Source organism: Salmo salar, chromosome 15 (genome assembly GCF_965601325.2).
Source record: "Salmo salar chromosome 15, fSalSal1, whole genome shotgun sequence".
Lineage (NCBI taxonomy): Eukaryota > Metazoa > Chordata > Actinopteri > Salmoniformes > Salmonidae > Salmo > Salmo salar.
In genome coordinates, this window is record NC_138305.1 from 63,420,802 (window position 1) to 63,444,143 (window position 23,342).

A 23,342-nucleotide genomic window follows, 5' to 3' on the forward strand; every position below is an offset into this window, starting at 1 on the left:
GATTCCTCGACAGCCCTCCAGGTGTCTTTGGAGCGCTGCACCCAATCCTCCACCGCAGGAGCCTCGGTCTGACTCTGATGCCATGGTGCCAGGATCGGCTGGTAGCCTAACACACACTGGAAAGGCGATATGTTCGTGGATGAGTGGCGGAGTGAGTTTTGCGCCAACTCAGCCCATGGTAAGTACCTCGACCACTCACCTGGCCGGTCCTGGCAGTACGACCTCAGAAACCTACCCACCTCCTGGTTCACTCTCTCCACCTGCCCATTGCTCGCGGGGTGATAACCGGAGGTCAAGCTGACCGAGACCCCCAGACGCTCCATAAACGCCCTCCTTACACAGGATGTGAACTGGGGACCCCGATCAGAGACGATGTCCTCCGGCACCCCGTAATGCCGGAAGACATGGGTGAATAGAGCCTCCGCAGTCTGCAGGGCCGTAGGGAGACCGGGCAACGGGAGGAGACGGCAGGGCTTAGAAAACTGATCCACAACTACCAGAACCGTGGTATTCCTCTGAGACGGGGGAAGATCGGTAAGAAAGTCCACCGACAGGTGAGACCACGGCCTCTGTGGAACGGGGAGGGGTTGTAACTTCCCTCTAGGAAGGTGCCTAGGAGCCTTGCTCTGGGCGCATACCGAACAGGAAGAGACATAAAATCTCACGTCCTTAGCCAAGGTGGGCCACCAGTACCTCCCCCTAAGGCCTTGTACTGTCCTCGCTACCCCAGGATGACCAGACGAGGGTAGCGTATGAGCCCATCTAATCAATTGATCACGGACACCAAGGGGAACGTACTTACGACCTGTAGGACAATTAGAAGGCGCAGGCTCCATCTGTAACGCCCGCTCAATGTCTGCGTCCACCTCCCATACCACTCGTGCTACCAGCTTAGAAGCTGGAAGGATGGGAGTAGGATCGATGGGTCTATCCTCAGTGTCATAGAGGCGGGACAGCGCGTCAGCCTTGGTGTTCATGGAGCCTGGTCTATATGAAATCCTGAACTGAAATCGGGTGAAAAACATGGCCCACCGTGCCTGACGCGGATTCAGTCTCCGGGCTGCCCGGATATACGCCAGGTTCCGGTGGTCAGTCCAGATGAGAAAAGGGTGTCTAGCCCCCTCAAGCCAATGTCTCCACACGGTCAGAGCCTTGACCACAGCTAACAACTCTCGGTCCCCCACATCATAGTTCCGCTCTGCCTGACTGAGCTTCCTAGAGAAGAAAGCGCAGGGGTGGAGTTTCGGTGGCGCACCCGAGCGCTGTGATAAAACGGCACCCACCCCAGCCTCGGATGCGTCTACCTCCACTATGAACGGCAAAGAGGGGTCCGGGTGCGCCAACACGGGCACATCAGTGAACAGCGCCTTCAACTGCTTGAAGGCTCTGTCCGCCTCTGTTGACCACCGTAAACACACAGGTCCCCCCTTCAATAGTGAGGTAATGGGAGCTGCCACCTGGCCAAAACCCTCGATAAACCTCCGGTAGTAATTGGCAAAACCCAAAGACCGCTGCACTTCCTTCACCGTGGTTGGAGTCGGCCAATTAGGCACGGCATTAACGTGGTCACACTCCATCACCATCCCTGAGGTGGAAATGCGATAACCCAGGAAGGAGACAGCTTTTTTGAAGAACTCACACTTCTCAGCCTTGATGTATAGATCATGCTCCAGCAGTCTACCAAGCACCTTGCGCACTAGAGACACATGCTCAGCGCGTGTGGAGGAGTAAATCAAGATATCGTCGATATACACAATTACTCCCTGCCTGTGCAGGTCCCTGAGAATCTCATCGACAAAAGATTGAAAGACGGCTGGAGCATTCTTCAACCCATACGGCATGACGAGGTACTCATAGTGGCCCGATGTGGTACTAAATGCGGTTTTCCACTTGTCTCCCTTCCGAATACGCACCAGATTATACGCGCTCCTGAGATCCAGTTTCATGAAAAATGCGCTCCGTGAAATGATTCCACCGCCGTAGCAATGAGAGGTAGCGGGTAACTGAACCCCACTGTAATGGAATTGAGACCTCTATAATCAATGCATGGACGCAAACCTCCCCCCTTTTTCTTCACGAAAAAGAAACTTGAGGAGACGGGTGAAATGGAGGGCCGAATGTACCCCTGCCCCAGAGATTCCGTGACATATGTCTCCATAGCCAACGTCTCCTCCTGGGACAATGGGTACACGTGACTCTTGGGAAGCGCAGCGTTACCCTGGAGGTCTATCGCACAATCCTCCTGTCGATGAGGTGGTAATTTAGTCGCCTTCTTCTTACAGAAGACGAGAGCCAAATCGGAATACTCAGGGGGAATGCGTACAGTGGAAACCTGGTCTGGACTCTCCACCGATGTGGCACCGATGGAAACACCCAGACACCTACCTGAACACTCCTCTGACCATCCCTGGAGAATCCCCTGTTTCCACAAAATCTTGGGATTGTGACTAGCTAGCCAGGGCACCCCCAGCACCACTGGAAATGCAGGTGAATCGATAAGAAAGAAACTAATTCGTTCCTTATGATTCCCCTGCGTTACCATGTCCAGTGGCACCGTGGCCTCCCTGACCAGCCCTGACCCTAATGGTCGGCTATCTAAGGACTGCACGGGGAAAGGGGAATCTAACGGTACCAGCGGAATTCCCAACGTAAGGGCGAGTCCGCTATCCATAAAGTTCCCAGCTGCGCCTGAATCGACTAGTGCCTTATGCTGGGAAAAGGGAGCAAAATCAAGAAAAAGAATTTAGACAAACATGTGACCAACAGAGGATTCTGGGTGAGTGTGGTGCTGACTCACCTGGGATGAATGAGGAGTGTTCTGTCTGCCTTCTCGGCTCCCAGAGGGACCCCCCCAGCACCGGTTGGCCGTGTATCCTCGTCGACCACAATTGGTGCAGGAGAGGCACCCTCCTCCGGTTCCCCTTGACGCGGTTCCCCCTAGCTCCATAGAAATGGGCGCAGGCAGGCTAGGAGATGGAACAGGCAGGACCCTTTCTGAATGCCCACGGACAGCCAGCAGATTGTCCAGTCATATAGACATGTCGATTTGTTCATCTTGGGAGAATGTAGTATCCCGACACGCTAGCTCCCTGCAGACGTCCTCCCGGAGGCTACACCTGTAGTGGTCCATTAGGGCTCTGTCGTTCCACCCAGCCCCAGCAGCCAAGGTCCGGAACTCTAGGGCAAAGTCTTGCACGCTCCTCATCTCCTGTCTAAGGTGAAACAGTCGTTCACCCGCCGCTCGTCCTTCTGGGGGGTGATCGAATACGGCCCTGAAACGGCGGGTGAACTCAGGTTAGTTATTCCTCAATGAGTCTGGTCCATTCCAAACAGCGTTGGCCCACTCCAATGCTCGACCCGTCAGGCAGGAGATGAGGAGGCTCACACTCTCCTCCCCCGAGGGAGTCGGCCTCACGGTCGCCAGGTATAACTCTAGTTGTAATAGAAATCCCTGGCACCCTGCCGCTGCTCCATCGAACTCCCTCGGAGGCGTAAGACGCAGTGCCCCAGATCCAGACGGGGAAGGGAGTGTAGGAGGTGGACTCGTCGGGTGAGCCGGAGGTGAAGGGAGGAGACCACTCCTCTCCCATCGATCCATCCTCTCCATCATCTGGTCCATGGCTGATCCAATCCGATGGAGGACGGTGGTGTGATGGAGGACCCGTTCTTCCATTGATGGTAGAGGAGTGGTGGCTTCTTCTGCTGACTCCATGTCGGTGGTGTGGGCTTCTGTTACCCTTGGACGTCGTGGGTGTGGAGTCAGGCGCAGGAGGCAGAAAAATGTTTGGTACAATATATATTTAATAAGTACCACAAAAGAGAAATATGCCCAAAACAACAGGGCGTAACAAAAACCAACAACACGATACACTACATAAAAAAAGTCCAACAACACGATACACTACATAAAAAAAGTCCAACAACACGATACACTACATAAACACAGTGAAAACACGTAACAAGCCCGCACACAGAACAGGTGGAGAGGCGGGCTTAAATAACACCACTAATTACCTAAATGAACACAGGTGCAACTAATAAAGACATAACTAACAGAAAAACGAAAAGGGGATCGATGGCAGCTAGTAGGCCGGTGACGACGACCGCCGAGCTCCACCCGAACAGGGAGAGGAACCACCCTCGGCAGTAGTCGTGACATTGTTGGCATTTACGTATGTCCCCATTACCAGTAAAACATAATCAAAACCTATACTTTCACTTGCTATTTCTTCTACTTAGCAAAACGACATAATCTGGTTCAGTAGCTAACTATATAGCTAGGTGTAATCATCTAAAATAACCCTAATTTATAAGACATTTCTTATTTGATTAATGGTGGTTGGACCCATCTATGTGAAGCTAGCCACAATAAGGATTAGCCACAATAGTGGACTTTGTGGTTAGCCTTCAAAAGAAAAGTATGGCGTAATTCTACTATTTGTATTCATTTGCATCAAATCAAATCAAATTTATTTATATAGCCCTTCTTACATCAGCTGATATCTCAAAGTGCTGTACAGAAACCCAGCCTAAAACCCCAAACAGCAAGCAATGCAGGTGTAGAAGCACGGTGGCTAGGAAAAACTCCCTAGAAAGGCCAAAACCTAGGAAGAAACCTAGAGAGCATCACTGCCAATGACATACTTTTACTTTGAAGGCAAACCGCAAATTCCACTATTGTGCCTAATCTTTATTGTGGCTAGCTTCACAACACATAACCCGGTCCGGTCGAGCCTCACTAGCCAGATGAAGCTAGCTGGCTGCTTATAACATTAGCTTTGGGCAACAGGTTTAAGTAGCTGGCTTTCATGAACTGAAGTTCAATTTCAATAGGTGAACAACAAGTGGCAACCTAGCTAATACTTACTCACAAGGATTACTTAATCATCGCTAAGAATAATGAAATTGACTTCAGTTTCTACTGGTCATTGTTTTCAGGCTGGTTGTATTGGTGCTAGCTAGGTACCAAGCTAAACCTAGCTACGCCAGAAGTTGCGGTCTAACCCTAACCCTTTATTACCAACGTGGTATTGTAAACACATCGTTCGTGGCCAGTGTTTGCTTGTTTATTTTGACAGTGCTACTGTATCTTTTTTGACACGCAAAGACCCAAACGGTGTTCCATAGTATGTATGTCGTGAAGCTAATAGCAGTGACGCTATTACTGTATAACTCCAGTAGGGCAACATCTGAAAAATAGCGCACTTGGTAATGTGTACCGGTGCTCGACCAGTCGGCGAAAGCCAACATCACCCACGACAGAGAACAGTTGATTGTCAAGGGCAATGAATTCCATTATCTTGGCTTTAATGGATTTCGCCTTTGAGTTGTCTCACTGAAATTTTCATACTCTTTCAAATGACTGCTCGACTTGTCGACTGCTCGTTCCACACAGAAGATATTGCGGGCTAGGTTAGGAATGCTGTGTTGGATGTGTAGCGCAACATTTTATGTGGCGTCATTACATCATGTACCTACGTTATATAGGTATGCACGGTAGCTTTGACATCGGTTTTTAAAATCGGCATTAAATTAGACATCAGGCCGATACCGATGTTGCCATTTTTAGCTAATATTGACGATTCCGATATGTTCACAGATATATCGTGCATCCCTAGTAATGACACATGTAGTACACACACCCAGTGATCCACATACTCATCACTCATAACCAGTAACTGCTAAAGGAAAGGCTTGAGAGAACAATAAACAGGGGGTTTTCGCTTAATCTTCTCTGGTGTGTGTGCGAGTGTATGCACCTCTCCATCAGCGTAATGGCCTCTGATTAATCATGGCTAATCAATGTGCATTACTTTTAAGATTCATTATGTTTCCTTCTCTCTGCTGTGTGACTACTGACTATCCTGGGCATGACAGGGTGAGGGCGGGGTCAACTGCAATTAGCCAAACACACCGAGGCTGACACCGGCCCAATCCATGTCACGTCAAATCACAACCCACCGTTGTGTCACACGCCCACCTGATCATCTGTCATACAAATGAGCATGTGTCACAGAAACACACTACACTGGACAAAAATATAAACGCAACATGTAAAGTGTTGGTCCCATGTTTCATAAGCTGAAATAAAAATCCCAGAAATGTTCCATACTCGCAAAAAGCTTATTTCTCTCAAATGTTGTGCACAAATTTGTTTCCATCCCTGTTAGTGAGCATTTCTCCTTTTCCAAGATAATCCATCCACCTGACAGGTGTGGCATATCAAGAAGCTGAATAAACAGCATGATCATTACACTTGGGGAAATTGTGCTGGGGACAATAAAAGGCCACTTTAAAATGTGCAGTTTTGTCACACAACACAATGCCACAGATGTCTCATATTTTGAGGGAGCATGCAATTGGTATGCTGACTGCTAGAATGTCCACCAGAGCTGTTGCCAGATAATTGAATGTTAATTTCTCTACTCTAAGCTGCCTCCAACGTCGTTTGAGAGAATTTGGCAGTATTTGTGCTGAGGAGTATTTCTGTCTGTAATAGATACTTTTTGTGGGGGAAAAAATTATTCTGATTGGCAGGGCCTGGCTCCCCAGTTTGTGGGCCTATGCCCTCTAAGGCCCACACATGGCTACACCCCTGCCCTGTCATGTGAAATCCATAGATTAGGGCCTAATAAATGTATTCCAATTGACTGATTACCTTATATGAACTGTATCTCAGTAAAATCTTTGAAATTGTTGCGTTTATATTTTTGTTCAGTATAACAAAAATCTGTTATCTATCTGCATGAGTTAGATTAGAGCTAAACTGTAGTTACTAACAGGAATGTTGATTGATCAACAATCGATCAAGCTATTTTTCGTGTGTGCGTGTGTTATTAATGCTACAGTACAAATGGTCACATACAATCCAGTCCAGCGTTGTGACCTCCACCTGCCAAGTCTCAAGACTCCAGATATTTTACTGCACATTTGTCTAAACAAATGTCTCACAACAACTGTTATTTCAAACATTTGTTATATCTTAGTGCATCATAAGTGTCTCATTATGCTTGTGTGTACGATGTTTAAGCAAGGTTACGTACAAATTATAAAAACAAATGTGCCTAATTAGCATAATGATTTGAGGCAGATACTTTGCTTAACTAAAGTGTTTGACCACATTGTTGAGATTTCTGCTGCATAGCAACAGAGTAGAAACACCAACTGTCTTTGTGTAGGATGTTGTTGATGGTAAGCTATCCAAGTGTTTCAATGAATTATGACTCTCTTGTTCTTTTCCTGCTTGCCTTATGCTTCCTTCTGGTGCTAACCATGTTGTGCTAATGCTAAACAACATTGTCATGTTTTGTTAGTGTGTGTTGTGTCATGCTGCACTGTTGTGCATGGGGTGCTTGATTTGTGCTTTTTGCGTGTTCAAATAGGCTATTTTATTTTATGTTGAATTCTTGTTTTGTACTGTCTCTTCATTGTCTTTGTATGGCTGAACAGCTCTGTTATCTTTGAGTTTGTTTGGCACGGGGGGGGGGGGGGGGGGGGGGGGGGGGTGTGTGTGTGTGTGTGTGTGTGTGTGTGTGTGTGTGTGTGTGTGTGTGTGTGTGTGTGTGTGGTGTGTGTGTGTGTGTGTGTGTGTGTGTGTGTGTGTGTGTGTGTGTGTGTGTGTGTGTGTGTGTGTGTGGTGGTGGTGGTGGTGGTGGTGGTGGTGGTGGTGGTGAGTGAGTGAGGGTGAGTGAGTGAGTGAGGGGGGGGGGGGGAGTGCTCTCTAGTCCACTCTGTCATTTGGTTTGTAAGTGGCACATGCACTATGTTAAATTGTATGTTTTGCGCTCTATCGCTGGGTCTGACTGCGCTGCCATTGAGTCCAGCTGTGTCATGTCATTTTATGTTTAACAGAGTTTCGCTTCCTCATCTATTTCAATGCTCTGCTGCTGCTTTCCTATTTTTGCCACTCTCAGCAGCCAGCGGTATTACGTTCTATTGATCTGTGTGGTGTTAATTCATGCGCCCTGGTGCTTTTCTTGTCGTTTTTGTTCTTGTAGTTGCAGGACCCCCGCATGTATGATCAGGTCTATAGGTACTTAGACCTCCCAGGGCAGGTATGTGATCTCATTACAAACTGTGTGCCTTCTAGTATCAGTGTGTGAAGTGTTGGCAGCTCATAATCCCTAGGACAACAATTAGAAGTGTTATAATGCATTATAAAGACCTAACATCACGTTCACAGTGATATGGGAACTAGGGAATTTGTAGTGTATTTGGGCAAAAAAGCATAAATGACTAAAGTAAAGTAACATTTTATGGACTTATTTGGATCTTATCTTTTTTAACTTTGATGTATAATAGACACCATGTTTTGTGTGGTACTGTAAATGTAACAAGCCCTGTAATGTAAATGTCAGCATTGTCTTGTTCTATTCAGTCAGTCAGTCCTACTGCTTTCCTTTCTTAAGTTCTGCCTTCAACTTATTCTGTCGTGTGTGCCACCTTCTGTGTGTCCTGTTTATATTGTTAGGTTCTTATTTTTCAGAGTAAATAACTCACGGACACTAGAGAAGCTTTAACCAAGTTTAATTCTGCCCAAAGGTTCTGTACAGCTGTAATTCAGACAGCAAAACATTTCTCACCGTCACAGTTATATACATCCCACTTAAGACACTCATTCTCTCCAATCCTTACATCTTATGGTTCTGCAGGAAGAGGGTAACCAGATACTAAACCCTGATTACTCCCTTATTAAGGGGATCTGACCTCACCTCCTGACCTCAACCCCTCCTTCCCCTAATCCACAGACGTTCACCTGTCTCCCCTATCTCAACATGTTGCTCTCCTCCCTTCCACCCAACACATTCCAAAGCCATCTGTCTTCCTACAGAGAACCATTAACTTCTGACATTAAAACCCAGTCTCTTTCACTCCTTCTATTCTAGGCTTCTTCTCTATCATTTATTTAATATCTCAATGTTTAAAGTTTAGCCGATTCCAACAATATACAGTGCATTCAGAAAGTATTCACACCCCTTGACTTTTTCCACATATTGTTACGTTACAGCCTTATTCTAAAATTGATGTTTATATATTTTTGCAAATGTATAAAAAAAAAACGGAATTATCATATTTACATAAGTATTCAGACCCTTTACTCAGTACTTTGTTGAAGAACCTTTGGCAGCGATTACAGCCTTGAGTCTTCTTGGGTATGACGCTACAAGCTTGGCACACCTGTATTTGGGGAGTTTATCCCTTCTCTGCAGATCCCCTAAGCTCTCAGGTCTCTCCAGAGATGTTCGATGGGGTTCAAGTCCGGGCTCTGGCTGGGCCACTCAAGGACATTCAGAGACTTTTCCCAAAGCCACTCCTGCATTGTCTTGGCTGTGTGCTTAGGGTTGTTGTCCTGTTGAAAGGTGAACCTTCTCCCAAGTCTGAGGTCCTTCGCACTCTGGAGCAGGTTTTCATCAAGGATCTCTATGTACTTTGCTCTGTTCATCTTTCCCTTGTTCCTGACTAGTCCCCCAATCGCCGCTGCTGAACAAAATCCCCACAGCATGATGCTGGCACCACCATGCGTCACTATAGGGATGGTGCCAGGTTTCCTCCAGACTTGACACTTGGCATTCAGGCCAAATAGTTCAATCTAGATTTCATCAGACCAGAGAATCTTGTTTCTCATGGGGGCTGTCATGTGCCTTTTACTGAGGAGTGGCTTCTGTCTGGCCACTCTACCATAAAGGCCTCCAGCTGGTTGGAGTGTTTACGGACATATTCAATCTCTCCCTATCCCAGTCTGCAGTCCCCACTTGCTGTCCACCATTGTTCCTGAAAGCAAAGGTAATTGAACTAAATGACTATCACCCCGTAGCACTCACTTCCGTCATCATGAAGTGCTTTGAGAGCCTAGTTAAGGATCATATCACCTCTACCTTACCTGACACCCTAGACCCACTTCTATGTGCATACCGACCCAATAGAGCCACAGACGATGCAATCGCCATCGCACTGCACACTGCCCTATCCAATCTGGACAAGAGGAATACCTATGTAAGAATGGATTTATTGTGAAAGTGTAGGTTATATTACATGGATTTATTTGACTTTTTAAAATGTAGATGTTCCAAAGGTCTGCAGCAGCGGCTTGTAGGCAACATGTGGAAGCCAGGAGATGCTAAATGTGTTTATGTTAATTAACGGTAAATTACCGTGAGACTGTCAGTTATTTGCTTGACAATCACCGGTTGATGGAATTTCAGAGCCGCCACAGCCCTAGTGGTGTGGTCAGCCCAACGCATCACCGGGGGCACACTGCCTGCCCTCCAGGACACCTACAGCACCCGATGTCATGGCCTGTTCACCCCGCTACCATCCAGAAGGCGAGGTCAGTACAGGTGTATCAAAGATGGGACAGAGAGAATGAAAAACAGCTTCTATCTCAAGGCCATCAGACTTAAATAGCCATCACTAGCCAGCTACCACCCAGTTACTCCACCCTGCACCTTACAGGCTGCTGCCCTATATACATAGACATGGAATCACAGTCACTTTAATAATGGAAAACTAGTCACTTTAATAATGTTTACATACTGCTTTACTCATTTCATATGTATATACTGTATTCTGTTCTACTGTATTTTAGTCAATGCCAGTCCGACATTGCTCGTCCTAATATTTATATATTTCTTAATTCCATTCTTTAACTTTTAGATTTGTGTGTATTGTTGTGAACTGTTAGATACTACTGCACTGTTGAAGCTAGGAACACAAACATTTCACTACACCCGCAATAACATCTACTAAATATGTGTATTGTAACGCCCTGGCCATAGAGAGGGGTTTTTTGTTCTTTATTTTGGTTAGGCCAGGGTGTTACATTGGGTGGGCGTTCTAGGTTCTGTTTCTATGTGTTTGTATTTCTTTGTTTTGGGCCGTGTGTGGCTCCCAAATCAGGCACAGCTGAAGTTCGTTGCTGTTGATTGGGAGTCACACATAAGTGCATGTTTTTCCGTTGGGGTTTTGTGGGTAATTGTTTCTGTTCGTGTTTCTGTTTAGTGTGTTTCACCTGACAGGACTGTGTTGGCTGTCAGTTCCTTGCTTTGTTTGAATAGTGTTACGGCAATAATTAAATATGTTGAACACTAACATTTCATTTTGGTCTTCTTCCGACGACAGCCTTTACATGTATATGACCAATAAATGTGATTTGATTGGTGGAGTACTGCAGAGAAGGTTGTCCTTCTGGAAGGTTCTCCCATCTCCACAGAGGAACTCTGGAGATCTGTCAGAGTGACCATTGGGTTCTTTGTCACCTCCCTGACCAAAGCCCTTCTCCCCCGATTGTTCAGTTTGGCCAGGCATCCAGCTCTAGGAAGAGTCTTGGTGGTTCCAAACTTCTTCCATTTAAGAATGATGGAGGCCACTGTGTTCTTGGGGACCTTCAATGCTTCAGACATTTTTTGGTACCCTTTCCCAGATCTGTGCCTCGACACAATCCTGTCTTGGAGCTCTACAGACAATTCCTTCGACCTCATGACTTGGTTTTTGCTCTGACATGCACTGTCAACTGTGGGACCTTATATAGACAGGTGTGTGCCTTTCCAAATCATGTCCAATCAATTGAATTTACCACAGGTGGACTCCAATCAAGTTGTAGAAGCATCTCAAGGATGAACAATGGAAACAGGATGCACCTGAGCTCAATTTCAAGTCTCATAGCAAATGGTCTGAGTGCTTACGTAAATAATGCATTTCTGTTGTTTATTTTTAATAAATTTGCAAACATTTCAAAAAACAGTTTTTGCTTTGTTATTATGGGATTGTGTGTGGATTGTGAGCATTTTTTTAATGTAATACATTTTAGAGTAAGGCTGTAACGTAACAAAATGTGGAAAAAGGGAAGGGGTCTGAATAATTTCCGAATGGACTGTATGTGTAGAATGAGCATCCTACTCTGTTTCTATGTAAATATGCCATATTGCTTAGTCTCCAATGAAAATGAAAGGATTCGCTATGACAACAGCAGCTGTGCAAAACCAAGAGACAAAATAATATTTGCTTATGAGGCTTTACTTGTGTGTGTGAGCGCGCCGCCTAGATGATGGATGTGTAGTTTTTAGTTATGGGCACAGAAATGTATGCACTCTCTCTCTATTCAATCTCTTTTCTCTCTGTTGCCTCCTGTCTTTCAACTCACCTCTCTCTCGCTCTCTATGTAAAATGAACAGATAGTTCTTCCCCCTACTTGTGATCAAAGCAGACATGAGGGGTGTAGGAAAGTTCTGTGTTTCTGTCTAATAGTTCTGTGCAGGTTAAAACTCTAGTTTCTCTCTCTCTCTCATGTCTGTCCTCTCTTCCTTCTCCTCCTCCATCGTCTCTCCTCCAGGTAAGGGGAAACGACCGTACTCTGGAGACTGAGAAGGTACCGCGGGTGCCTCATGACCGGAAGAAGGAGTGGCAGAAACTGGCGCTGGGGGCAGAGCTAGCTGAGGACGACTCTGAGGAGGCCTTGAAAGAAAGAGAGGCTAACGGCTCCGCCACCTACCACGACAGGTCTGGGTGAGTGTGCATGTGCGCTTCCTTGTATCTCCGTACATGGAGCATTGTGGAATGCTATTAAACCCCAACGCTATTCTATATGGAGCATTTGTGACCCCCCCCCCTTTTTGTGTCTCCCTCGGAGCTCCTTTGCATATGGAGTGGATGTGTCCCACGCTAACTCTTCCCGCTCTCTCTCTCAGAGCTCCTATGTACTTGGAAGGGATGGACGGGCCGTTCTCCCTAGCAGCGCTGCCCTACAGTCAAATGAACGAGCTGCTGAACCGTCCTGGGGACAGAATGTACACGCGACCCCACGACCCCCCACCACTGCCCCCCATGCACCCTCTGGGAGACATCAAACCCCCCTCCATGATCAGGTGGGTGACACACACACAAACACACAGAGGCAGATACACACACAGGCACACAACGTCTTCCCACCACCTCTTTGGCTCTCTGGCTTTGACTCTGAGGACGCTATTCAAGTGAATACAAATTTTAAAAAATGTTTCCAGTTTAGGTCTTTTCTCTGCTTTGTTGCTCTGTTCTCTAGCCCATTGTGTTGTGTTTTGTTCTGGTTAACTCTAATGATGGGACGCGAGCGGGTGCAGATGTGTTTCCCATCCCCAGAATTTTCTTATCTGAGCGTGGGCAGAGGAAATGAGGGATGGATGGATGGATGGATGGGAGGGTAGGGGAGGGGAGGGAGCGAGAGGGAATAAGGACACTGGAGCAGTTTCTCTCTCTCTTGCTCTTTCTATCCTCCCCCTCTCTCCTTTTGCTCTCTCTGCTTTCTCCCCCATCTCTCATTTTGCTCTTTCCTCTCCCCTCCCCATCTCTCATTTTGTTCTCTCTCCAGATTATTGTTGTGTTTCAGTCATTCTTTTGCCTTTTCTCTAGTTCTGTATAGACCATGCATGTCAGACTAATTTATCTTGATAGGTTTGACACACACAGTGTTTGGATGACTAGACATCACTTATGTAATGCTTAGCATGACAAGTAAGTGTTAGTCAGGGCCTTGAAGAGATCGGTATAGATGCGGAGAGAGAGAGAACATGTCAGGAGAAATTACCTCAAAGAGAGTGAGAAAGAGACAGAGCGAGCGAGAGAACCTGTAGTACACTCACCCTTTGTGTTGACCTTTGTTTTCAGCCCAGACGTATTGACTCTAGATCAGTGTTTCCCAACCCTGGTCCTTGAGTACCCCCAACAGTACACATTGTTATTGTATCCCTGGACAAGCACACCTGATTCAACTTGTCAGCTAATCATCAAGCCCTCAATGAGTTAAATGAGATGTGTTTGTCAAGGGCTACAACGAAACTGTGTACTGTTGGGGGTACTCAAGGATCAGGTTGGGGAAACACGGCTCTAGATGGCACCGGAAATAACACAGTACAGCTTTCTCCTTCTTGCTTTACTTTCCATCTCTCTGTTATCTCCACTAGATATTCTTCCATTTCTTGCTCTCTCTTGCCCCCCCAACCTGATTATAAGTTAGCTTCCGGTTAACAGTACCTCTTTCTCTTTGTTTCTCTCTCTCTGTCTCTCTCTCTCTCTCTCTCTCCTCAGCTCCAGTTCAGGTTTTTCAGACAGCAGACCCCAGTCTCCAGCACAGATGCATGGCTTCAATTCCAACACCCCTCCCCCTCCGCCTCCCCCCTTGCCTCCTCCACCTCCCCCCTTGCCTTCTATGTCCAGCTCTGGCCCACGGGGCACCCCTCCTCCCCCTATCCCTCCTCTACCAGTCCAGCAGCAGCCCCCGGCCATCCCCCCTCCCCCCGCCCCCCTCCAGATCGCCCCTGGCGTCCTCCACCCTGCCCCTCCTCCCGTGGCTCCTCCCCTCCACCTCTCCTCCCCGGCCCGCCTCCAACAGATCCTGGACAAGGGCCCGCCCCCTGGCCAATCAGATGGCACTGTACTGCCCCCGCCCCCTCCTCCTCCTCTGCCTCTCCCAGGAGCACGGAGCTCCTCCCCCTGCCCGCCAGGCCCGCCCCCCGTGCCTTCCTTCCTGTCAGGTGCCGTGGGGTCCCCAGCCTCTCACTCCAGTGGGAAGAAACATTCTGCCAGCCTGCCGCCCATCAGCGACGCACGCAGCGTCTTATTGGAGGCCATTCGCAAAGGTGGGTGGGGCCTTAGTGTATCAGCCAGTAGATCTGGGTATTGTGGTAATATGGTAGCGTCCGAAGCTCAATGTGCGTTGGTCATTGGACAGTATTATAACAGAAAAAAGCTGTTCCATTCTATCTTATAGGTTGCTATAATCTAAAGGAGTGTACCTTTTAAAGGTACAGTGAGGGAAAAAAGTATTTGATCCCCTGCTGATTTTGTACGTTTGCCCACTGACAAAGAAATGATCAGTCTATAATTTTAATGGTAGGTTTAGTTGAACAGTGAGAGACAGAATAACAACAAAAATATCCAGAAAAACGCATGTCAAAAATGTTATAAACTGAGTTGCATTTTAATGAGGGAAATAAGTATTTGACCCCCTCTCAATCAGAAAGATTTCTGGCTCCCAGGTGTCTTTTATACAGGTAACGAGCTGAGATTAGGAGCACACTCTTAAAGGGAATGCTCCTAATATCAGTTTGTTACCTGTATAAAAGACACCTGTCCACAGAAGCAATCAATCAATCAGATTCCAAAGAGCTCTCCAAGGATGTCAGGGACAAGATTGTAGACCTACACAAGGCTGGAATGGGCTACAAGACCATCGCCAAGCAGCTTGGTGAGAAGGTGACAACAGTTGGTGCGATTATTCGCAAATGGAAGAAACACAAAAGAACTGTCAATCTCCCTCGGCCTGGGGCTCCATGCAAGATCTCACCTCGTGGAGTTGCAATGATCATGAGAAGGGTGAGGAATCAGCCCAGAACTACACGGGAGGATCTTGTCAATGATCTCAGGGCAGCTGGGACCATAGTCACCAAGAAAACAATTGGTAGCACACTACGCCGTGAAGACCTGAAATCCTGCAGCGCCCGCAAGGTCCCCCTGCTCAAGAAAGCACATATACATGCCCGTCTGAAGTTTGCCAATGAACATCTGAATGATTCAGAGGACAACTGGGTGAAAGTGTTGTGGTCAGATGAGACCAAAATGGAGCTCTTTGGCATCAACTCAACTCGCCGTGTTTGGAGGAGGAGGAATGCTGCCTATGACCCCAAGAACACCATCCCCACCATCAAACATGGAAGTAGAAACATTATGCTTTGGGGGTGTTTTTCTGCTAAGGGGACAGGACAACTTCACTGCATCAAAGGGACGATGGACGGGGCCATGTACCGTCAAATCTTGGGTGAGAACCTCCTTCCCTCAGCCAGGGCATTGAAAATGGGTCGTGGATGGGTATTCCAGCATGACAATGACCCAAAACACACGGCCAAGGCAACAAAGGAGTGGCTCAAGAAGAAGCACATTAAGGTCCTGGAGTGGCCTAGCCAGTCTCCAGACCTTAATCCCATAGAAAATCTGTGGAGGGAGCTGAAGGTTTGAGTTGCCAAACGTCAGCCTCGAAACCTTAATGACTTGGAGAAGATCTGCAAAGAGGAGTGGGACAAAATCCCTCCTGAGATGTGTGCAAACCTGGTGGCCAACTACAAGAAACGTCTGACCTCTGTATTTGCCAAGTACTTGTTTTGCAGAGGGGTCAAATACTTATTTCCCTCATTAAAATGCAAATCATTTTATAACATTTTTGACATGCGTTTTTCTGGATTTTTTTGTTGTTATTCTGTCTCTCACTGTTCAAATAAACCTACCATTAAAATTATAGACTGATCATTTCTTTGTCAGTGGGCAAACGTACAAAATCAGCAGGGGATCAAATACTTTTTTCCCTCATTGTAACTAGCTAGCACTTTGAGAGTTGGACTTATGTGACCTCTCTCTCTCTGCCCCCACCCCACCCCCTCTTTCCCCCTCCCTCTTTGCCTCCCTACCCCCAGGTATCCAGCTCAGGAAGGTGGAAGAGCAGAGGGAGCAGGAGGCGGCCAAACACGAGCGTGTGGGGAACGACGTGGCCACCATCCTGTCCCGACGCATTGCCGTCGAGTACTCTGACTCGGAGGATGAGTCCGAGTTCGACGAAGGAGACTGGATGGAGTGAATGAGATGGAGGGAGAGGAGAAGAGAAGGGGACAGAGGGCAAAACTGTCACCCAACCGTACCCCCTTTCTAGATGTCAGAAGTTTATCCTTACAACTGCTCTCACCTGTCAGTCCTGTTTTACTTCCCCTTCATGCACTACTCTACACCACTCTCACTCTCTCTCTCTCTCTCTCTCTCTCTCTCTCTCTGTGTCAATTACTGTTCTTCTATGTGTGTTTGGATAAAAAGCTCCATGTCAGTTGTTTGTTCCATGTGTTCTGGTCGGGTTATGTTTTTGTACTCATTTTTCTACACTACTGCACATCGTTCAGTTGCTATCATGTTATTTTCCTTCTTTATCCTCCAATGGTATGAAATCCTCCTCGTGTACAGTTGTTTCAAAAATAACCTTTTAAAGAAAAACTATTGATGAAGAACGACACATTTTTTTATTTCCTGTTTGTTTCTCGCTGTTCAGTATTAACGTAACAAAGTGGCATGACACTTCTGTCCTTAGTACTGTCTTGCCTCCTGGTGGGCCAAAGTGGAGGTGAATGCATTCTGTATTTTATTATCTCTTCTTGGAGTTTCTTTTCTAACAGAAAAACACATGCCGTTTCTAAATGGGCCAGTTGTTGCCAATATGAACTACTTGAAGGATGGTAGCCATCCTGAATATCAGTCGGCTGTGGTTATTTGCTGAGGTGATTTATTGGAGTTGTTCTGTGTTTTTATATCATCCGATTTGACTTATTACCTTAGAACAAGGAAAATATTGTGATGATGATATGTTATGTGATGATTGTTGTATGATTCTGATGATGAAGATAAAGAAGAATTATGGTGAGATATTAGAATAATCAGAACCACTTAACAGTAGTGTCCCACTGGACACACACAGGTTTAATCAACGTTGTTTCCACTTCATTTCAATGAAATTATGTTGAACCAACGTGGAATAGACGTTGAGTTGACGTCTTTGCTCAGTGGGGTCTGACCAATGGGAACCACTTATAGAAGGCAGATTATTTCTCTGTGTGTCAACTAACGAGAAGCCTTACCTCGTTTGACTCTAGAAAACTAAATAAGGGCTCTATTCAATCTGTATCGCTGAAGCGTTACAGATTGTGCAATACAAATGTTAAGATAATTTCCGATTGAGCCGACAGGTGCTGCATTTACTGTGAAGGCAGTCTCCGCTAACTTGGGAACATTGCCTTTACATTTCAATCACGCTGTAACGCTAATCTTCAGCGATACACATTGAATAGAGCTCCCACAGTTACTATGAAGAATTTAAATGAATTAACGGCATTAGTCTACCTGTGTTTCTGCTGCCAAGGGGGCGGGGCCATGATGAGAAAGAAGGATTCATCTGCCTTCACGGCTCCCTTTGAAGATGTCTGCCGTCCTTTTCTTTCTTTTTTCTTTCTTTCGTTCTTTCTTCTACTTGCCTTATTGTTTGTACAGACATATCGTTGAGTTGATGAATGTATTGTGCTGTTACTACTTTCTGCCTGTTCTGGTATGAATTAACTGTTTCTATGTTTGGGGAGTGGGAGAGAGGAAAATTAACCCTGGGTTAAAAAAATATACTGTATAACATGTAACTTATGTAACTGTTGACTATAACAGTTTGCTTGAGTTAATAAAAGCTAATGTTATGTTTCAGGAGTTGTTGTTGTTGTGTGTTTTATTAGTGTGACTTTTAACTATTAAGCTTTTATTAAACCTCATCCACTTTAATGGGATTTCTTCAACATTCTAAAGCTCCCATTGTTTAAAACTCCCATTCTTAGCTGTGACTTCCAAAAGGTTTTTCCACTGTAAACACATCAGCTACATTTACCACTTTCCCAACAAGTTATACAACAACTTAGTGTATGGAATCTTAGTCTACTTCTCTGATATTGAAATCTGAAGAAAAAAAATATTCAACCAATCAAACAATACAGCTGTTTTAGTAACCGCATCAACTACATTTGAAACAAATACAGTTTTGACCACTTTCCCAAAAAGTTAGACAAAAATGTTGAGCATATGAAATCTTAGTATACTTATCTGCTATTCAAATCTGAAATCGGAACAAAAATAATTTCTACCAATCAAGGTGTTTTCGCAAACGCATTATTTTTACAAATAACAGACATTTTGACCACTTTCCCAACAAACTTATGAAAGAGTATGGTCTAATTATCTGGTATCATATAAACTCATATAAGACATGGAACATTTTGTAGAATTGCAGGATATTCACTTTAAAATTGCAACATTATCTCTCAATTTAAATCCAATTTTATTGGTTACATACACGTGTTTAGCAAATGCTATTGTGCAGTAATTTCTAACAAGTAATATCTAACAATTTCACAACAATACACTCAATACACACAAATCTAAGCAAAGGAATGGAATTAAGAATATATCAATATTTGGACGAGCAATGTCAGCGCGGCAGACTAAGACAATACAATAGAATGGAATAGAGTATATACATATGAGATGGGCAATGCAAAATATGTAAACATTATTAAGGTGACTAGTGTTCCATTATTCAAGTGGCCAGTGATTTCAAGTCTATGTATATAGGGCAGCAGCCTCTAACGTGCTAGTGATTGCTATTTAACAGTCTGATGGCCTTGAGATAAACTCAGCAAAAAAATAAACATCCCTTTTTCACGACCCTGTCATTCAAAGATAATTCGTAAAAATCCAAATAACTTCACAGATCTTCATTGTAAAGAGTTTAAACACTGTTTCCCATGCTTGTTCAATGAACCATAAACAATTAATGAACATGCACCTGTGGAATGGTCGTAAGGCACTAACAGCTTTCAGACGGTAGGCAATTAAGGTCACAGTTATGAAAACTTAGGACACTAAAGAGGCCTTTCTACTGACTCTGAAAAACACAAAAAGAAAGATGCCCAGGGTCCCTGCTCATCTGCGTGAATGTGCCTTAGGCATGCTGCAAGGAGGCATAAGGACTGCAGATGTGGCCAGGGCAATAAATTGCCATGTCCGTACTGTGAGACGCCTAAGACAGCGCTACAGGGAGACAGAATGGACAGCTGATCGTCCTCGCAGTGGCAGACCACGTGTAACAACACCTGCACAGGATCGGTACATCCGAACATCACACCTGCGTGACAGATACAGGATGGCAACAACAACTGCCCGAGTTACACCAGGAACGCACAATCTCTCCATCAGTGCTCAGACTGTCGGCAATAGGCTGGACTGAGGGCTTATAGGCCTGTTGTAAGGCAGGTCCTCACCAGACAGCACTGGCAACAATGTCGCCTATGGGCACAAACCCACCGTCGCTGGACCAGACAGGACTGGCAAAAAGTGCTCTTCACTGACGAGTCGTAGTTTTGTCTCACCAGGGGTGGGATTTGCATTTATCGTCGAAGGAATGAGCATTACATTGAGGCCTGTACACTGGAGTGGGATCGATTTGGAGGTGGAGGGTCCATCATGGTCTGGGGCGGTGTGTCACAGCATCATCGGACTGAGCTTGTTGTCATTGCAGGCCATCTCAACGATGTGCATTACAGGGAAGACATCCTCCTCCCTCATGTGGTACCCTTCCTGCAGGCTCATCCTGAAATGACCTTCCAGCATGACAATACCACCAGCCATACTGCTCATTCTGTGAGTGATTTCCAGCAAGACAGGAATGTCAGTGTTCTGCCATGGCCAGCGAAGAGCCCGGATCTCAATCCCATTGAGCACGTCTGGGACCTGTTGGATCGGAGGGTTAGGGCAAGGGCCATTCCCCCCAGATATGTCCGGGAACTTGCAGGTGCCTTGGTGGAAGAGTGGGGTAACATCTCACAGCAAGAACTGGCAAATCTGGTGCAGTCCATGAGGAGGAAATGCACTGCAGTACTTAATGCAGCTGGTGGCCACACCAGATACTGACTGTTACTTTTGATTTTGACCCCTCCCCCCCCTTTGTTCAGGGACACATTATTCAATTTCTGTTAGACACATGTCTGTGGAACTTGTTCAGTTTATGTCTCAGTTGTTGAATCTTGTTATGTTCATACAAATATTTATACATGTTTAGTTTGCTGATTATAAACATACTTGACAGTGAGAGGATGTATCCTTTTTTTGCTGAGTTCAGAAGCTGTGATTCAGTCTCTCGGTCCCAGCTTTGATGTACCTGTACTGACCTCGACTTCTGGATGATAGAGGGGTGAACAGGCAGTGGCTTGGGTGGTTGTTGTCCTTAAAGATCTTTCTGGCCTTCCTGTGATATCGGGTGTTGTTGGTGTCCTGGAGGGCAGGTAGTTTGCCCACGGTGATGCGTTGGGCAGACCGTGTCACCCTCTGGAGAGGCCTGTGGTTGCGGGCAGTGCAGTTGCTGTACCAGGTGGTGATACAGCCTGACAGGATGCTCTCAATTGTGCATCTGTAAAAGTTTTTGAGGGTTTTAGGTGCCAAGCCAAATTTATTCAGCCTCCTGAGTTTGAAGAGGCACTGTTGCGCCTTCTTCACCACACTGTCTGGGTGGGTGGACTATTTCAGTTTGTCAGTGATGTGTACGCCAAGGAACTTGAAGCTTTCCACCCTCTCCACTGCTGTCCCATCGATGTGGATAGGGTGGTGCTCCCTCGGCTGTTTCCTGAAGTCCACAATCAGCTCCTTTGTTTTGTTGATGTTGAGTGAGAGGTTATTTTCCTGCCACCACACACCCAGGGCCCTCACCTCCTCCCTAGGCTGTCTCGTCATTGTTGGTAATTAGGCCTACTACTGTTGTGTTATTTTCAAACTTGACGATTGAGTTGGAGGCATGGAAGCCATGCCCTTATGAGTGAACAGGGAGTACAGGAGGGAGCTGAGCACGCAGTCTTGTGGGGCCCCAGTGTTGAGGATCAGAGAAGTGGAGGTGTTGTTTCCTATCTTCACTGCCTGGGGGCATCCCGTCAGGTAGTCCAGGACCTAGTTGCACAGGACGGGGTTCAGACCCAGGGCCTCAAAGCTTAATGATGAGCTTGGAGGGTACTACAGTGTTGAATGCTGAGCATTAGTCAATTAACCTCTTACATCTAGACGTTCCGCTAGCGGAACACCTGCTCCAATATCCAATGATAGGCGTGGCGCGAATTACAAATTCCTCAAAAATACAAAAACTTCAATTTTTCAAACATATGACTATTTCACAGCATTTTAAAGACAAGACTCTCCTTTATCTAACCACACTGTCCGATTTCAAAAAGGCTTTACAGCGAAAGCAAAACATTAGATTATGTCAGCAGAGTACCCAGCCAGAAATAATCAGACACCCATTTTTCAAGCTAGCATATAATGTCACAAAAACCCAGAAGACAGCTAAATGCAGCACTAACCTTTGATGATCTTCATCAGATGACACACCTAGGACATTATGTTATACCATCTTTACATACATACATGCATGTTTTGTTCTTATCAAGTTCATATTTATATCAAAAAACAGCTTTTTACATTAGCATGTGACGTTCAGAACTAGCATACTTCCGGGGATTTTACTAACAATTTACTAAATTACTCACGATAAACGTTCACAAAAAGCATAACAATTATTTTAAGAATTATAGATACAGAACTCCTCTATGCACTCGATATGTCCGATTTGAAAATAGCTTTTTGGTGAAAGCACATTCTGCAATATTCTAAGTACATAGCCCAGCCATCAGGGCTAGCTATTTAGACACCCAGCAAGTTTAGCACTCATCAAAGTCAGATTTACTATAAGAAAAATGTTATTACCTTTGTTGTCTTCGTCAGAATGCACTCCCAGGACTGCTACTTCAATAACAAATGTTGGTTTGGTCCCAAATAATCCATCGTTATATCCGAATAGCGGCATTTTGTTCGTGCGTTCCAGAAACTATCTGAAATGGTAAATCAGGTTCGCGCGCATGGCGCAATTCATGACAAAAAAAATCTAAATATTCCATTACCGTACTTCGAAGCATGTCAACCGCTGTTTAAAATACATTTTTATGCAATTTATCTGTAAAAATTGATAATATTCCGACCGGGAATCTCCTTTTCGGCAAACAGAGGAAAAATCACAAAGACGGGGGCGGCCAGGGCACGCGCCTAAGCCCACAGTCCCTTGATCGGCCACTTGAGAAAGGCGATAATGTGTTTCAGCCTGGGGCTGGGATGACGACATTCAGGTTTTTCCCGGGCTCTGAGAGCCTATGGAAGACGTAGGAAGTGTCACGTTAGTGCAGAGATCCTTTGTAAAAGATAGAGATGGCAATGAAGTTCAAGAAATGGTCAGACAGGCCACTTCCTGTAAAGGAATCTCTCAGGTTTTGACCTGCCATTTGAGTTCTGTTATACTCACAGACACCATTCAAACAGTTTTAGAAACTTTGGAGTGTTTTCTATCCAAAGCCAATAATGATATGCATATTCTAGTTACTGGGCAGGAGTAGTAACCAGATTAAATCGGGTACATTTTTTATCCAGCCGTGAAAATACTGCCCCCTAGCCATAACAGGTTAACAGCATTCTTACATAGGTATTCCTGTTGTCCAGATGGGATAGGACAGTGCGCAGTGCGATGGTGATTGCATCGTATGTGGATCTATTGGCGCGATAAGCAAATTGAAGTGGGTCTAGGGTGTCAGGTAAGGTGGAGTTGATATGATCCTTGACTAGTCTCTCAAAGCACTTCATGATAACAGAAGTGAGTGCTACAGGTGATAGTCATTTAGTTAAGTTACCTTTGCTTTATTGGGTACAGGAACAATGGT

The 23,342-nt window shown here is 45.6% G+C and overlaps 1 protein-coding gene across 6 annotated transcripts in view; it reads left to right on the forward strand.

Annotated features, from left to right (window-relative positions):
• Window positions 1-18,252, forward strand: part of LOC106571806 (actin-binding protein WASF1) — a 181,977-nt gene extending 163,725 nt beyond the window's left edge. For 5 of the 6 annotated variants that reach the window (XM_082961942.1, XM_082961940.1, XM_082961943.1 and 2 more), the window contains 5 exons: window positions 7,998-8,054; window positions 12,329-12,501; window positions 12,684-12,860; window positions 14,059-14,609; window positions 16,437-18,252. In XM_082961942.1, the coding sequence (XP_082818068.1) occupies window positions 7,998-8,054; window positions 12,329-12,501; window positions 12,684-12,860; window positions 14,059-14,609; window positions 16,437-16,597 (1,119 nt within the window). In that variant the 3' untranslated portion in view covers window positions 16,598-18,252. The remainder of the gene's footprint in view (window positions 1-7,997; window positions 8,055-12,328; window positions 12,502-12,683; window positions 12,861-14,058; window positions 14,610-16,436) is intronic. The other variant, XM_014145271.3, reaches the window with a different exon arrangement.
• The last annotated feature ends 5,090 nt before the right edge of the window (window positions 18,253-23,342 follow it).